We start from the raw sequence: 19040 nt of genomic DNA, 5'->3' as shown, positions 1-19040 counted from the left end.
AATTACAGCAACCTAATAATTTTTATTATTATTTCAAGAATATGTTATTTCCTATTGACCTAAATTCCTACTTCACTACAATTTTGTAGACTGTCTTTAAGTTTCCTAAGGGAAAAAAAATATATATCCTGAAGCCAATATGGTGGTGAATCTTATTGAGAAAAAGTGATCCTTAGACAAGAGATAGTTTTGTAACTTGAAACTTGTTGAGCTTGGTCAGTCTTTTGAGAACTTGTCCTTAAGTAGTCTAACCTTCTAGAACTTGGGTTCACTTCCATGCCAGGAAAAGACATCAAGAGAATTTTAATGGAGGGATTATGAATAGCTAAAACATATACAAATCTAATAGTTACAAAATATTTTACATAACTTTATTAAAGCTTCACACTACACCTGTGAGATAGGAAGTGAAAAGCATCACTATTCCCACTTTACACATAACTTATTCTGATAAATTGGCCATAGACATTTATTTCATCTTTAAGTTAACTACATTCTTGATCCTTTACCTTTACCTTCTTAACTTTTATAATTCCTTTGACTCAACCTCAAAGGTATTATAATTTTTTTAATTGTAATGAAAAGAGGTCTAGTCTTAGAATGAAGACAATTGAGCTCAAACCCTAGGTAGGTCCAACACTCACAAACACATGTGAGCCTTAACAAGTGACTATGTCTACAAAACCTCAATTTGATCATTTGTAAAATAATCCTTGCAGTGCTTATCTCACAGGGTCATGAGGAAACATTTTGTAAAACTCTTAAAGCACTTTAGAAATATTTATCTATTGTGACAACAGTTCCCTTCTGGGATACATCACTGCTAAGACTCTTTCCTCATACTGATATTTTTTTTTTGGGGGGGGAGATGGGGGCAAATGGAATAAATAGAAGGGAAAAACATCATTTTACTATACAAAATGCATATAATGGATGTCAGGGAAGGAATAATGGTAAATTTGGTTTGTAAATATTTTATATTCCTTCAGCAACTTAGAGAGGGCCATTCAGAGGAAACCAGTGATGAGATTACATATCATTGACTTAATTATCTCAGCTATGGGGTAGCTATGTGGTGCACTGGATAGAGCACCAGCCTTGAATTCAGGAGGAGCTGAGTTCAAATCTGGTCTCAGACACTTAACACTTCCTCGCTTTGTGACCCTGGGCAAGTCACTTAACCCCAGCCTCGGGGGAGGGGGGAATATATATATATATATATATATATCTCAGCTAGTAAGTGTTTGAGGCAGGAATTCAGATCTTCTAGACCCTATGCCCAATACTCTATCCCTTGTGCCATCTAGCTGCCTGGATATGACAGAGGCATAGCCCACTAATACCCCTGAATGCTTAAAAAACAAACAATTTTTAATAGAATCCCAGTGGATAGAATCCGTACTTTGGGTAGAACTTCCATGGAGAATTTATGGGAGGATAAAGGCAAGAATTTCACAGAATGAAAAAGTGTTTATGAGTTTCCATGTGCACAATTGGAGGAGACCTATATTATTGAGATAACTAGTCCAGAGAAGTACTGTGGTAAAACATACATCCATCTTTAAAACTAATTTTAACCAATAGCTTAAATTTCCTAGTCCCAGAATATTGCCCTAGCCCATATTGTCAAGGGGTTGCAAAATGAATGGATTTTGATTTCATTTTTGCCTTCTTTTCCTCCTTTAATTCCTTCTCTCTATCGTCTCCCCTCTCTCCCAACACATTAATGAAACATTTATTAAGGAAAGAAAGAAGTAAAGCAGGAACCTAGATAATTGAGAATTTTTTCTAGTACCAAAAAACCTTCTCATACCTTTGTTGCTATGGAAACTTTTCTGTTCCTTTCTGGAAAGGGAATATAGCCTATTTCTGAAATTAATGAATTCCTCATTCTAGGAGGCAAAGCAGTTACCCTTGAACTTCTCAAGTCAATTAAACACTTGTTAACAAAAGCCACTAAAACATATAAAGAAAAAAATACACCCAGTTCTTTCCCCCTTCCTGTCATCCCTACTAAACAGAACATTTGTCTTGGGTGGAAGGAGGTTGACTTTTCTCTTAGTGGTACATTTAAGCTTTTATTTGTAAGTTAAATGTTCTGAGCTTTAGACTACATTAAGTCAGTGGAATTTTAATTAAGCATTTTTGATTGTTAGATCTAGAAGGGACCTTGGAAAATACAGCCAAATGCTGGCATGATAAAAATGAGGAAACTGAGGCTAGAGAATTGTCACAGCAGTCAGGAGATACCATCTATTTTCTCTTTCTGAAAGATTTCATGGTAAGATTACGTTTAAGTGGCACATACTAGGTATGCAATGAGAATTTGCTGAATTACTGAATAAATGAATAAATGAGCATCCAGAGTTAGGTGACACAAGGAGAGAGAATACCAAGGATGAAAAGGCCCAGACTGAGTATGTGCTCTAAGGGAACAGGAAACTCATCTGAATTAATTTTTTAGACTAAATATTTAAGATAAGACATGTGTTATTTGGTTTTAACTAGGTGTTAATCTTATCTATTTGAAGAAATTGGAGGAATGCAAAAGAGTTTATTCCCAAGCATCCAATATGAAAAAATTAAGCCTCTGAAAAGCAAGGCATACTGGAAATATGGCTAGCTTTGGAGACAGAGGCATCAGACATTGAATTAAAGCTTTATATCAAGACTTTTGAGGTTCCATTGAGCTCCAGTTCTATGATCCTCTTTTAGTAATAACAGTTTAGAGCAAAGCTTTTTAAACTGTGGGTCACAACCCCATAGTCACACAACTAAATGTGGGATTGCCAAATTATGATTTATATTGATAAATTATGATTTATATTGATAAATGTTTGGTCTGTATATTTATTTTGTGTTTCTATATACCTAAAGTTGCATAAACATTTCTCAGATGAAAAGGGGTGACAAGTGGAAAAAGTCTAAAAAGCCCTAGTTTAAAGGAAGTATAAGAGATTTTAAAAATGGAATTAAGCAAAGAGAAAAGCATCTAATCACTCTCCTCCCAATAATACAGAGAGATCTGGGCATTTCCACTTCATATATCTAGTTAGATTTAAATGAAAGGTATTGACTGTCCTGGGAAGAAAGTTTTGTGAAGACAATATTTTTTCCCCTATCACTTAATTTTCACATTCAATAACAAGTGGTGTCTGACTTTACACTGTCTACCTAGTCTGTGGATAACAGCAAGCTTTCTTTCAGCTGTCACTTTTTTGCTTACAAACCAGTTTTCAGGTTGTGACCTAATCTATGTTTCATACAAAATGAACATGGGAAGCACTCAGAATCCTTTGAGTCAAGGCAAACTCCTACCGCATTTTTGTAGAAGAAATAAAGCACCATATTAGCAAGTCGGGAGTAGCACCAATGTCCATGAACAAGCAGAAGTTTCTCCAATTGTCGGAACCTCGGGACTGCAAAGTCGCTTGCCATCACCGCCTTAAAAAGGAAAGTAGCAAAATAAATACTGAATTATATAACTAAAAACCATGTCTGCTACATATTTCTAACATGGAAACTTTGTTGCATTTATTTAGTTTTGGACTTGTGTTTTCATTTGTGAAGGGATGGACCTCTCAGAGCATATAGGCAACTTCTCTGAAACAGTCTTACAGTTGTCTGGAACGTTGATTAAGTGACTTGAGTAGGATCACACAGTTAGTATGTGTCATACTTTTAAATCCAAGGCATCTATCTATCTAGCCAGCCACTACTAAACACAGCTGCTACCCAACAGAAGCCTTCTTTAAAATTTTTTTTGACATGAATGCAAATCTAATTACTAAAGTTGATTTTCTCATTACTCTTACTAATATGTCCTTATTAATGAATTACTTTAGAACAAGGATGCATAGGAAAGAAGTGAATCCTAGCCACTGTGTGACAAATGAATAACACATTCATTTAACAGCCAAACAAAACCTATGACACACAAAAAAATTAAGAGATAAAGATGAATACTTTAAAAGAATTATTTTGTTCATAAATAAAAATGCTGACTATAGTACAAGGAAGAATTTAATTACTTTTAGAGCCTTAATTCCTCTAAGTTATCAAATATATCCAAGAGAGGCAAATTTGGGGTTCAGACTATTCTATTTCTTTAATATTTCTAGCTATCCTCTTGAAATAAAAAAAAGTATATGAAAATAATTCCTTTCGTACTGGTAAGATGTATACTTCAAGTTGGTTTTCTAATAGTAGTGATTGGTTCTCTTAGTTACAGAAACTTAGCACTAGAAGGAAATCTTAAGATCGTTTAATAATCAGTAGTTCTTACCTTAGAGTCTAAAAAATTTCTAAAAAAAATACCCAACCCCCCCAAAAAAAAACCCCAACTATGTAAGCATAATTAATTTTCTTTGGAATCATGTATATTTTAAACATTTAAAATGATTTTCAAAAGGGATCCATGATAGAAAAAAAAAAGATTAATTAAGAAGTCATTAGTTGATGAGCAGGCTGATTTCAGAAAAGCCTGGAAAGACTTCCATGGAATGATGCTAAATGAAGTGAGCAGAACCAAGAGAACACTGTACACGGTAACAAAATTATGTCATAATCAACTGTGATAGACTTGACTCTTTTCAACAATGAGGTGATTCAGGCAATTCCAATAGACTTGTGATGGAAAATACCATCCACCTCCAGAGAGAGAACTATGAAGGCTGAATGCAGATAAAAACAAAATATGTTCACCTTTTTTGTGCTGTTGTTTGTTTGTTTTCCTTTTGATCTGATTTTTTTTTTTTGCTCAACATGACAAATATAGAAATCTGTTTAGAAGAATTGCATACATTTAACCTGTCAGATTGCTTGCTGTCTTAGAGCAGGAGGAGGAAGGAGAAGAAAATTTTGACACACAAGGTTTTATAAAGGTGAATGTTGAAAACTATTTTTGTATATATTTGGAAAAATAAAATACCATAAAAAATTCTTTAGTCCATCTTTCTCATTTAAGCATGAGGAAATCATATATCCAAGAGGTAGCTATTTGCATTCCATCAAGGAGGCCCTGACTTCTGTTTGGAGCTAACACTTTAATCGGGAATAGAACTCTTCACATTAATGTCATATCCTAAACAACCAAGCTAACCAGGGCTGACAAAACAGAGTACCATATTTCCTTATTCTGAAATCAGAGAACAGTAATCCTTCTCTATTGTCCAAATTTCTTTAACATGTTCAATATGACTTTTTTCATTTGAGTAACAAAATTAAATGAACAATAATAACAAAAAACAAAACAAAACAAAACAAAAACAAAAACTGGAGAAGGAAATGGCAAGAAAACCCCAAAAGGGGTTATCAAGAATCAAACACCCAACTGAAGCAACTGAACACCATCAACAAAAAATATTTTAGGAATCAATTTGACAGATGTGTAGAGATGGATTGGAGGAGGGAGAGACTTGTGGCTGGGAGACCCAACCAACAGGCTACCGAACAAGATATTAGGTTATGAAAGCCTGCACCAGACATGGAAATGTCAGAGAAGAGAAATGAGATGTTGCCAAGATATAAATTATAGGGCTTTATCAATGATAGAATATAGGAAGGTGGGGAAGTAAGAAACAACATGGAGGATAGTACCCAGATAGCAAGATGACTAGGAGGATGGTGACACCCTAAATGGGACAGCAATAGGGAAGTTAAAATGAGATACTGAGATGACAAAAATATTATCTACCTGCTGCAGTAGAAAAAGATTTGGATTTAGAAGCAGAGGACTCAGAATAAAATGCTGCTCATTCGATCTGTATAGCTTGATAAAGTACTTGACCTCCTTAGGCCTCAGTTTCCCCATCTGTAAAAATGCAGGGGTTGGCCTGCATGATCTCAAAGATCCCTTCCAGTTCCATCATAGTATGATCCCACAAACACATTATAATTGAGACCAATGGAATCAGACGATCTTTTAGATCAAACAAATCTTTACATAAGTCAGAGTGTAGCCTCCTTTATGTGTTATATTCATCACAGAACAAACCACTGCTCTGGTTCCAAGAATGCTAAATATGCCTTCAAAGGAAGAGCCATGATTCTGAGAGAAAGTCTTCCTTTACAATAATCCATTGTACAATAACACAAAGAGATATAGGTAGCTTTACTTTTATACAGGAAATGAGCCTGTAATTTCTTTGGTATATCAAACTTCCAGATGAGAAAATCCTCTCTCCAGATACAGATCAGAACCTTTCCTGAAACTTAATAGTCTTAAAAGAATTGCTTAGAGCACTGAAAAATTCAGTGGGATGAAAAATTAGGTGGGTTAATCAGGGTCACACAATCAGTCTATGTCAGAGGTGGGATTTAAATACTTTCAGACCCCATGGGTAGTACTGTACCTCCTATACCTCCCTGATTCTCATGTACTTTTTCAATATATTTATGGAAAATATACAAATTGGAAGACTGTTAACTATGTCAAAATTTTGTATTTCTTATCTCTCATAGTCTAATAGGAAAGTCAGCTTATTGTACAAGGGAACTGCAGACTAGCTTATTGAGAAGAAAGGCAATTATCACTTCATCTCATCTGGACAAAGTCTATACAGAGAAGTCTATAGGACGCTGTCAATGACTGTTCCCTGTTAAAGAAGCAACCTTTTCAGAACAAAAGCCCCCTAGACAATCCCTTGATTAGCTGTTTCCCTAAAAACACTGGTCAAAGATATTACCTGCATGCCTTCTTGACCAGAGATTCCCACACCAACATCAGCTACTTGGATCATGCTGACATCATTGGCTCCATCACCTATAAATAAAGGACAAAACTATGTGAATCTAGATCTGACTATGAAAGTAAATACACAAAAAGGTTTCACACGTTAGAGCATTTCTCTTCCTGAAAGATACAGAGGCTTTTTTCCAAAGACATTACAATCAGATGGGAGAAACAGATATTTTTTGCAGATGATAAATGCTTTAGAACTTAATATCTGGTCTGGTAGACCTTCAGGTAATAGCATAAAAGCAATATTATATGGTGGCTTTGTCTTAAAGTATTGGACCTAAATGGCTTTAAGAATATCAAAGAATATATCTTGGGTTGTTCCTATTAGAAACTTGCTTGAAAATTTTGATTAATCCCTTAGAAATAAAACTAAGACTTAAAATTTTAAGTTGTTTGTGTACTATTAGAGCTTGGAAGGATCTTAAAAGTTCAATCTCCTCATTTTAGAGCAGGAAACCATGATTCAGAGATTTAAACGGTTTAACTTAGTGCCACATAGTTAGATGAGAGTCAAAGACAAGTCTTGGGTCATGGAATCTTAGGAAAAGAAGGAACCTTAGAGATCATCTATTCTAACTCAACCTTGATCATTACTATTATTTTTCAGCTATATCTGACTCTTTGTGGCCCCATTATTTCGGCAGAGTTTTTCTAGTCAAGATACTTGGCTAAGTGGTTTGCCATTTCCTTCTCCAGCTCATTTTATAGATGAAGAACTGAGGTAAACAGGGTGAACTGATTTGGATAGGGTCACACAGCTGAAAAGTGTCTGAGGCCAGATTTAAACTTAGCAATATGAGTTTGACTAACTTCAAGCCTGACACTCTATCCACTATCGATGGATATAGCTTCCCATCTAATTAAACTTACCATTAAGGAAACATTTTGTGCCCTCTTTAAGGAAGTGATCATCTAGCCTGTGCTGGAAAACATCCAGTAATGGATTCCCCACTACTCAGAGATAGCACATTCTAGTTTTGGACATTTCTAGTTATTTAAATGTCTTTTTTTTTTTTACCTTAAGTGAGAATCTGCCTTAACTATCACCTTCATTTGCTGACTCTTGTTTTCCTCTAGGATTAAACCCATCCTTTCTTTTAAATGACAGATTTTAATCTATCCCAAGACCTTCATCACATCTCTTTTAAGACTTTTCTTCACCAAATTTAACAGGTCCCTTTTCTCATTATGCTTTACATGACATTATTTCTAGACTCTTTACTGTCTCTATAAATCTCTAGATACTTGTCTAGTTTATTATATCTTTTAAAACAATACAGACATGATTGAACACAAAACACTACAGACATGGTAAGATGAAGAAAGAATCCATCAGGGATATTTTGTCTATTGATCTGGTCCTTATATGTCAAGGGAAGCAGCATGGTTTTGTGGGAAAGATTCTATTTTTTGAAATTTCTTAAAACAGTGCTTTTAAATGAATATTATAAATATAAAGGAAATCAATTACATTGACATAGTCATCCAAATATTTCTTAAACAGTTCACAAATTCTGTTAAGATATCCTGATTTAGCTTAATCCTCTCCCTTACAGATGAGAAAACTGAGAACCAGAAACTTTAATGGATTGACCAACAAATTTTGGATTAGTATTAGAACTCTCAGAAAATTTACAGGACTTTGCATGTTTTAGAAACCAGTTTAACTCATATGATAAGCTCAACTATCTACCAACTTTAACTATTTTCTCCCCACCCTTCCCCATAGATTAAGCTAGTTTTGTCACCCCCCCCCAAAAAAAATAACAAAGCTATCTTCAGCAATTAATTGGCCTAATGGACCAAGGCTTAAAGTTGTGCCATCTTTGATGGTGGTCTTATGGGCCCACCCACTTGGAGTCTGGGGTTCTTCAGACTTGGCAGTTATCCTGAAAATTGGAAAGAGTCACCATACCATACTATGTTGACCAGATGGTTTCCATATGGATGCAAGGGATGGGTGGATCAGCTATCCAAATTAAGTGCTGCAGCATTTGCTAGCCTTTCTATGCCATGGCTAAGTAAAAAGCTCCTTTTTTAAACTGTTGAATGACCCATGGTTGTCTCCTTTTGTTTTCAAAATGAAACTTTAACAGATGATGTGTATGAGTCAGTCTCAGAGATAGCAAGACTTAGTCAAAATTCCACAATCAATAACTAACAGAATCAGGAGTGGCAGCCAGGTTTTCCAAATCCCTCTGAGCAGTCACAAAAGATGGAGGAGAGAGCAGAGTACTTTTATCAGAATCTTTCTAGTTTGATAGAACCTGTCACATCTTTCCATGCAGCTTTGAGTGCTACATGGTGGCCACCTATACGGTCCAAAGAAACATATAGTATAGTTAGTAAAGGATGTTGCTATCAAGAGAAGACAAAATAATCGTGCTGAAATTTTTGCTCAGGGGCTCAAAATTCCTTTCCATTACATATGGTTATCATGGAATTCTCACTCTGTAGCTGTAGCATTGTCTCAGCTATTTTTCCTTTTAAAAATCTTGTCTCTTAATGGATACAGTCCTAACTGTAGTGTGTAGGGAGAAGGGTTGATGTATTCTTTAGCCTATAAAATCATAGATCACCACCCCAAAACACTTTTGTACAAAATCTGTACAACTTGTACAGATTAATAGTCTGAAGGGTAATGATGCTAATTAGTCAGGTATGGTTTTCTCCCTCTGATTTATTTCTAACACTTGCAAAAAGAATGATGGGTTTTGTGCTTATAAGTGATCAGTGAAGAATTACATTTCAACCTCAAGATTTTTTTTGAGTGACTCATATCACTATAGAGACCAACTTGTCTGATCCCTTAGAAATCATCTTTCTCCCCATGAAGATTTTTAGCAAAAAGTTTGATAGAACCTGCCTCAGCTTGTGTTCCATGAGTATAGCTTTGAGTGCCACCATGATCTCATGTAAGGTAAACTGGAATATTTTGAGGAGGGTAGCCCATCTCATCTCAAATTAAAACCCAAATTCACCATTTGGATTAATATTATACTCTCCAAAAAAGGCAAATTTCTTAAGGAACAATCATATTTTAATGCTACTAAGCTCAAACAAATACTGTCCTCTCAACAAATTTGAAGGAATATTTTGAAGCGTCTAGGTTAGGTGGTAGGGAAGAAATGAAAATCAGAAAGGAAAGCTGCCAGAGAGCAGCAGAGTGAGGATATTTGTGGCTGAGGAGGAAATGGAGAACCAAGAAATTTAGAGAGGGAGATAGAAATGTAACAGCAATTTGCTTATCTCCTCATTTTGTGTATGCTTGGTCTTATCTAAAGATAATGCTCGGAAATATAAAGTGACTGGGTCCAGGTCATCCAGGCAATAAGTGACAATGCCACTTATTTTAGATAACAAAATGGATAGAGGAATGACCCTGAGGTTAGGAAGACCTAAATTCAAAGGTGGCCTCAGACAATTAACACTTAACTAGCTGTGTAACTTTGGTTATGTCATTTAAGCTCTGTCAATCTCAGTTTATGCATATGTAAAAAGGGGTATATCTATGGTGGTGGTGATGATAACTAGAGATAATATTTGTAAAGTACTCTGAAAACCTGATATTAAATGCTATTACTATTACTAATCCCTTCTGCTATCTTCCCAAGTATGAGGCAAATTCTACTTCTATTTTGTTGCTGATGTTATATGCTAATAGCTGTTGCTACCATGTTTTATATATTTTATGTGTTCAAAATCTTACCTGGATCCTTTGATCAAAGAATGGAGGTTCCCTTGGACTGCCATAGAACACTGCACTCAAGTGCAATTAAGACTCTGAATATGAGTGAATCCAAACAAGGCTTTTGGTCTCTTGTTTGAGTCTCTTCCTCATTTCAGAGAACTATATGACTAAAGGCTTGTATTCCTTGCAATGGAATTTATACCACAGCAACCCATAATGATTTTCTCCTAGGTGTGGAAAGATTGGGAGTTACCTTAAAAGAAGGGTTACCTACAATACAAAATATTGGTTCAAAGAATTGCTGAAAAAAGTATTGACATTCTACTTGCTACTCTTCAAACCCTCTGGCAATTCTACTGTAATAGGCATAAATTTATAAATAAATTAGGAAGTATTTTTTTTAATCCACAGAGATTTGTTTATAGCGCAGAATAAAGAGTAAAAATGTTATTATGTCCTAAGTCTTTGAAAAAGGATTATGTAAGTCTATACCATATGGACCCATCCACTGTTCATACTTGCCTATTGCCAAAGTCATGGCTTTCAGTTTGTTTCTGACCAGCTTTACCACCATGCTTTTTTGTAACGGAGTGGATCGACAGCAGAGGACTGAACGGCATCTCCTAGCTAGGGAAAGAAATTTATCTTCCAAGGTTCTGTCCAGTGCATAAGCCAGAGTTTTCCCATCAATCACAAGGCCTAGGTTGGGGCATGTGGTAGCAGATGTGGAAGGTGGGTGGAGAGAGGTGAACCCAATGTTCACCTTTCCAAGAGATTTCTTCACTTCACTGTTTGAAAATTTTGTCTCCACATAGTGTAAACACTGTTCCAATAAAGCAGCACATGTTTCCTGAAACAAAATTTTGAAAAATTGAATAGCAAAAACAAAATAGCAATAGGACTTAAAGAAAAACTTATCCATTATGAGTTTATCCAATAGATAAATTAAATTTCTTATCCATTATAAGTTTATCCAATAGATAAATTAAATTTCTTATAATAAATTGTGATTTAAAATTTTTTATTAAATCTTTTTTTTCAAAACATATGCATAGATAATTTTCAACATTTACCCTTGTAAAACCTTGTGTTCCAAAATTTTTCCCCACCTTCCCTTCACCTTCTCCCCTAGATGGCAAGTAATGCAATATATGTTAAACACGTACAATTCTTCTAAATATATTTCCACAAATTGTGATTTTGAATGAAACCTGAGATACTTATTTAAGAACTTTTTAAAAATAAGATAAAATTGTTCTTTTATCATATAAGAATCTAAACCAATTATTTACTTAGATTTCAGAATGGATATTGCAATTCTTCACTATAAGAACCCTTATAATTCAGTTCAGTCAATATTACTAAATACTTATTCTATCTAGAGGTGGATGGAATATAAAAATTAAATAGGATATGGGCCTTTTCATGATAGAGCTTATGATATGGTTTATTGGAAGTTAGGGAAAACATAAGGGATGTGTGTATGTGTACAAATACATACATATATACATACATTTGAATAAATAGAAAATGAAAAATCTAAGTGAGAGGTTCAAATGGTATATGCTCTTTGAAGGAGGAAAGTGAATCATTGATGGAAGTTACATCAGGGAAGGGGCATTTTAACTGAATTTCAAATGATAAGAATTAATTCAGCAGGTTAAATTGAGAGTGAGAGAAATTTCCCACACATAGGGAATCATATGAACAAAGGCAAAAAGGTAAGAAAGCACAAGGAGTGATTTGGTTTGACTTCACTTTTTTTAGATGGGCTAAAAGGTAAAAGGTGGTGCCATGTTGGAGAATGATCTGAACATGAAGCTAAGGATCTTAGTAATGGAGAGCTATTAAAGGATCTAGGGCACAAGACATATAACTAAATATGTCCATAAAGAAGATTAATCTGGCAAAATATTAATAAGTCATTTGTACAATATGTGAGAGAAGCCCAGAGAATAATACATTGTTTTTCTTTGATGCCTTCCTCTTGATTTCTTTGGAAAACTAGAAGTATCTCAGAGTTAGTGCAAAGCATTTGAAAAAGCCACTATGTTTAGCTTCTAAAAAGGGCTATTTTAAGAATTCCTTTAAAACAATGCCAAAAATTATTTATTAAGGCCTTTTAATTGGCTTTAACTGAAATTTTTTATTGGTCTTTACCTTCCTAAACTGATGCAGCTGCTTTTAGTCAACAGCCTTTTAGGAAATGTATCTAATTATATCTAAGGGAATTAGATTCAAGTACCAGAAAGAAGAAAGGAAGGAAATAAGCATTTATTAAATACCTACTATGTGTTAAGCATTATGTTACTTGCTTTACAAATATTATATCATTTCTTTTTCACAATAACTCTGTGAGGGAGGGATTATTATCCCTCTTTTACAGATGAGGAAATTGTAAGATTAAATGATTGTCAGTATAGCTAGTAAGTGTTCAAGTAGGGATTTGAACTTACTTTAAGTATATAAGTTTATATGCATTATTAAGCATTTCTACGTGCCAGGCAATATGCTACATACTTTACAAATATTGTTTGATTTACTCCTCATAATAATCCTGTGAGGTAGGGACTCTAAACCTCTTTTACAGATGAGGAAATTGAGGCAAACAGATTAAATGACTTGCCCAGAGTTACACAACTATTAAGTGAAGTGGAATTTGAATTCAGTTCTTCCTGACTTCAGGTCCACTGCTCCATTCATTGTACTATTAGCTTCTAGAGTTCTGGGGGAGAGACAAGGAGGAAAATATCATACAAGACATGCTTCCATAAACAAAGGCATGGGGGATAGAACTTTTGAGAAAGGCTGTCAGTCTCCTACTGAACAATAAGTAATATGAGGGCAAGGATTGGGTCCTATATTTTTTGTAAGCCCCCACAGTGTTTTAAACAATGTGGGGTACACAATATATACTCTATGAGTATTGTGTGAATACATGGGAAGATTATTCCTTGACTAAATTTAGAGATCAAAAAGTCATCCAAAGATTCTTGTTTGTTCACTTCTAAAGTAACTTTGTCTGCCTCATCTTGTTTTTCAAGGTAGGAGTGACTTGTCACTAAATCCTCTGCTGCTATTTTCTTGGATTACATGCCAATGAATATCAGGGCAAACTCTGAATTCACAAAGCCCAGATATCAATATTATTGGTTCAAAAGTTTAAGCAAAAGAGCACTAACAATAGATAGAATGACAAGTGATTCTAATTGCCAACAACTCAGAACAGAAGCACCTACAAAGGAAGTGGGGGGGGGAGGGTACGAAGCAATCACATCTTTTATCACAGTTGTCAAATCAATCACTTATTTGGATTTCCCCTTAATGCTCTTGAGATGCTGGGGAAACCAGATTGCCACCATTATGTTGCATGAGCTAAGAGTCAGTGCCTTATAAAAATCTGCCTACCTGTGATTCAGCATTCAAAGTAATGATTTCCTCATCATGGTCTAGCAGTTTGCAGGCATAGGCAATATTGACAGCTGTTTCTTGTTTGTCTCCAGTGAGAACCCATATCTGCAGTCCAGCTTGTCTCAAGTTAGCAATAGTTTCTGGGACACCATCCTGTAAGCGATCTTCAATGCCCGTTGCACCTATTCACAAAAATATTATTCCATCATACCAGCCCTAGATATTAAATCTGGCCTGTGAATCTTAATTTGGAATGAATATCAATCTCCCATGGGAACTCATTTGTAAATGACATTTAGGCTAGCCTTTTTCAACTTTGAACCTACAGCTGGCCACTGCTTGATTTCTTGAGGGCAACTTTGATATGACTCACTATTAGGATAAGTAGCCAGGGCTTTAAATAGCTGTCAAAATAAAATATGGTTGGGAATACACTGGAATTATTGCCAATTCAGAGAACCTTAATTCTCTGCAATTGCAACATAGTATCTTGGATGAATTTTTTGATTCTTGTTATGATTATGTGTGCTTCTAAATGCTTTCCTGATAAATTTTTGGATTCTGTTAAGGAAATGGTAGAAATGATGATCTCTCTCTTCTCTGCCCCATTGAGGGATAAAAAAGTAAAAAAAGAAAAAAAAAAGCCTTTAATTAATTAATTTTGCTGAGGCAATTGGGGTTAAGTGACTTATCCAGGGTCACACACCTAGGAAGTATTAAATGTCTGAGGTCAGACTTAAACTCAGGTCCTCCTGATTTCATGGCTGGTGTTCTATCCACTGCACCAACTAGTTGCCCTGAGTGACTTATTTAACAAATTTCTGTGAAGTGAAAAAATCTCAGACCCTTTCCTGTTCAGGGCTTAATATTCACTATTTAAACAGATTATTGCAAGCACAGTTTCCTGACAGAATATCATTCTTAATGTACTCAAAATTTGATATTTACAAATAAAATGGAAGATAAGTTTAATTTTTATTTATAATAATTTTAGGATATTTCTTTTTCTTTTAAGATTAAAAAAAAAGTTTTTGTTATTATTCTGTCATGTGTCCATGACACAAGAGTTGTGTCCAACTCTCTTTAACCGCACTTTGGGGTTTTCTTAGCTGAGAAAATTGCTATTTTCTTTTTGCTCTTTGCCATCTTCTTCAGCTCATTTTGCAGATGAGGAAACTGAGGCAATGTTAAATAATTGGCCAGGGTCACACAGTTATGTGTATGGATTTGAAATCACAAAGATGATTGATTCTTGATTCTAAGCCCAGTGCTCTGGAAAATGTGTACTCATACAATGAAAAAAACCACCTGGGTTAGTGGACTGACTAACAGAATACAAGTTTCTAGTCTCAGTTCTGTCACAAACCAAGTAACCTCTCTGTGGATCAGTTTTCTCACCTATAAAATGAAGGAAATGGACTCGATACCCATAAGCTGATGTTCAACTCTAAAAGTCTATTTAGATGAATAAACAAATATGACCCATGGTGACAGCTTTCTGTACAATCAACTAATTCAGCTCTTTGGATATATATAACCTGCTTGACTGTAGGCTTACACTCACTGAACTAACATGAATTCTACCACTTCAACCCTTCTGCTCTGTTATCAGTTGTCCTAAGTTTGAACCAACCATAGAAAATAACTGCAGGCATAAGTGGAATTTTGAAAATTATAACAAGTTTCAAAATAAAATATGACTTAAGATAAATAGTAAATCTGTGGGAACAGAGGTCTTAGAATTGTGTAAAGCAAAATACCCTTCTTCAGTTTTCCAAGGTAGCTTGCTTATATGATTTATGAGACTTTGGATAAATGCCATTCTCCTTACAACATGATTCTTGAGAATGCCAGGAATTTGGAATATTATATTCATTTATACTACTTTCAGCATATCTCTTTTTCTTTTTGGATTAAAAATGTTTTTGTTGTTATTCTTTCATGCAGTTGTGTCCAACTCTCTTTAACCCCACTTTGGGGGGAGTTAGTGAGAGTTCAGAGACAAGTTAGTGTTTCTCTATATCACATGAAGACAGATGCTAAGAAGCTTTTAATGACAGAAAAGAAGGGTTTCACCAACTGAACTTTTTTAAATGATGAGGGTGGAAATTAACCAGAATGTGGAAAATAAATAGAATGGCATCCTATGAATGAAAGTTCTTGACTTCCACCCTAAGATAATCCTTCCATCCCCCAAGTAGTTGGGAAAGAAAATTTCAGAGCAAGGATAGCCTTTTCTTTGTATCCCCAGCATCTAGCTCAATATAAATGATGAGATTGATGTAAACACCAAATTATAAGACTGAGGAGAGCAACTAGTACCAAATGTTGGAGTTCGGTCATGTGAAGAATTCACATCTTTGGCAAAAGATAAGTTTACTTAGGAGAAAGGATTACTGACAAAGCGAAGAGATACAATAGACAACAGGAATGATGAATATGAAATAGATTTGGGAAGGCATATTTGGGAGGGAAAAGACAATAGAACTTACAATTAACCAAAAGAAAGGAAACACTCCATAAGGTGGAAATATGCCATTGGTTGACAGGCTAAATCCATAGAGTTTAGTATTCTAAAAGACTTAGTTATAAGAAGGAGGAAAAACACCATGAGGTATGGGGAGGGATGAGTTAAGGAAAAATACCATAAGTCATGGAGGAGGGAATGGTAAGAAAGATACTATGAGGTAGAATGCCATGGCAGGCTAACTCAAAAGGATTCAGCAAAAAAATAGTGTGGGCCATAAGCAAATTTACTGGAGGTTTGACATCATAACTTGGCTTTCTGATTGGATACAATAAGGTGGGGTTACCAAGACTTCCATAAAGGTGAGACTCTAAGCTGATGCCATAGGTGTCCTTCCTTGTTTGCCTCAGGGAGTAATCTTATCAATATTTCAGGCTTCCTCTACTCCTAGTGATCCAAGATTTCCTCAGTAGTTGTTTAATAAATGCTAGTTGACTATTGCCCCTCTCCCCCCATAAGATGATCTCCTTTTACTGTTCTCAGTAGGAACTTAATCCAAATGCTAGAATGAAAATTCAACATGACAACATGAAAAAAGGGCTGACCCTAGAGTCAGAGAATTTTCCCTCTGTTTACTACATTTGTGAATCAGCTCTTGTTTTCTACTGTGTGAAAAGAGTAGGTAGACAGGATGATCCTTAAGGCTCCAGTTGACAATAATAAAAGGTCCTTAATCTTTTTTTGAGTTCTTATTTTCCTTTGGCAGACTGGTGAAAGTCATGAAGAGGGTTTTTAAATTCATGAAATAAAATACATAGGACTAAAAAGGATAACCATTATATTGAAATACTGTTATCATCATAATAATAATTTTAAAAATTTATTGATCTCAAGTTAAAAACCCTGAAATAAAGGAACAGTTATTGAAATGGAACATATATAAGATTTTTAAACTGGAAGGAAACCTGGAAACCAGTTACTCTGGTGAAAACTCAAATAAAAATAGGAAAACATTAAAGGCACATACAAGGAATCTTTGGAAGCCACGTATGACTTAATGTAATATTATCTATTTTTATAGTGATTTTATTTATTTTGTTAAATATTTCCCCATTAAATTTTAATCCAATTAGGACTGTACTCTGGAGAATTGCCAGCCAGTGAGGTGTACAAATCCCACGTTTGACACCTTCCACTTAGTCTATCTCTTTTATTTTACAGATGAGGACGCTGAGGTAAGGGGCATGACCAACTAAGGATCATCATAGTCTTAAGGAACAGAGCAAAGGTTCAAATCAAGGTTCTCTGTCTCTAAATCCAATGACCTTTCTAATGTGAAGGAATAAATGCTTTTTTCATTCATTTTAAATCTAGTGAACTTTCCACTGTATCATAGTATTTTCCAGATGGTATCTTTGAAAGTAGTATCTGACTTCAGATAAAGCCATTCACATTTATATTCTATTCTGCTCAAAAACAAAGCTAATTAACTATCCCCTCAAAACATCTAAATATGTTAAATACACATAGCAAGAACTGGTTTTAGTGTATGCTATTTCTTCCCTCAGGTATAAACAAAGTAGGACTTCTTAGAAAACAGCAATATGCTGAAAATAACTGGAAGTCTTAAGGAGATAATTTAAGTGTTTAAACACTTAAGTTAATTCACATCTGGTGACTGTGCAGTAAAGGCCTCTGGAAAATAAGTTTGAAAATCACTGAAGCATTTCAAGAATAGTAAAACTTTATAATGATGTTAGTTAATAAGAATAAGGAGAACACCTAAATTTCTGCATTAGAGAAAGACAAATTATAAGAGAAATATCAAACTCATAGTCTGTTACCTCTAGAACCCAGTAAAACATAATTAAGAAATATGTAACAAAATAAAGATATGATAAAAATATATAATGCTAACTTATGGTTTGCTAAATTAATATGAGCCCACCAGGATCCTTATGTATGGCTTAGTGATCTCCTTTTCAATAAAAATTTGACAACCTTGATGTAAGCTTAACTACAATTTATGTGCAAGTCAAAACAATACCCTCATGATTGTCATGTCTTCTAGAACAAAAGATGAACAAAAAAAATGCCTCTTCTTTCTCCCTCCCCAACATCTGATTTATCAGTAGAACTAAGGAGATTTCTGACTACTTTTGTATACAGCTGGTGTGATTACAACTACATCTGTATGTTATACAGCATCTTATATAGTATACACATATGCATATATATGGTATGCGTATACTTCTATATGGTATATAACCTTTCATGATAGTTTTTCATTTTGAGTTGATTTAATTCAAGAAAATTCTTATTAAGTGTCAGTTATGCACAGTGGGTACAAAACAATTAAATCAGCAAATATTTATTAATTCTATAGAATGTTCAAGAAACTGGATTAATATCCAATATATATATATACACACACATATATAAATATATATATATATATGCCCACACATACATGTATATAAAACACACTCATACACAATATAAAGATCAAAATGAAAAAATCCCTGCCTTCAAAGAACTTATGTTCTAATGGCAAAGACAACATTGACATGTGAGCATACCATGAAATGATGAAAAGGTGGTTTGAGGAGGAAGTTTAACAGTGGCTGGGGGACTCTGTAGAGACTTCATAAAGAAGGTGGCTGGCTAAAAAAGCTAAATTCCGGAAGAAACAAAGAATTCTAAAAGATGGTGAGGAGGAAACAGTATGT

General features: G+C 34.7%; 1 protein-coding gene across 1 annotated transcript in view; it reads right to left on the bottom strand.

The window, feature by feature from the left end:
- ATP10A (ATPase phospholipid transporting 10A (putative)) overlaps nucleotides 1-19040 on the bottom strand; it is a 254377-nt gene that overhangs the window by 10102 nt on the left and 225235 nt on the right. The window contains exons 13-16 of the mRNA XM_074300324.1: nucleotides 13842-14026; nucleotides 10956-11283; nucleotides 6687-6763; nucleotides 3319-3444 (exon numbers count right to left, since the gene is read on the bottom strand). Of these exons, the coding sequence (XP_074156425.1) occupies nucleotides 3319-3444; nucleotides 6687-6763; nucleotides 10956-11283; nucleotides 13842-14026 (716 nt within the window). The remainder of the gene's footprint in view (nucleotides 1-3318; nucleotides 3445-6686; nucleotides 6764-10955; nucleotides 11284-13841; nucleotides 14027-19040) is intronic.

Source organism: Sminthopsis crassicaudata, chromosome 3, assembly GCF_048593235.1.
Source record: "Sminthopsis crassicaudata isolate SCR6 chromosome 3, ASM4859323v1, whole genome shotgun sequence".
Taxonomy (NCBI): domain Eukaryota; kingdom Metazoa; phylum Chordata; class Mammalia; order Dasyuromorphia; family Dasyuridae; genus Sminthopsis; species Sminthopsis crassicaudata.
This window is presented reverse-complemented; position numbering and strand designations above follow the sequence as displayed.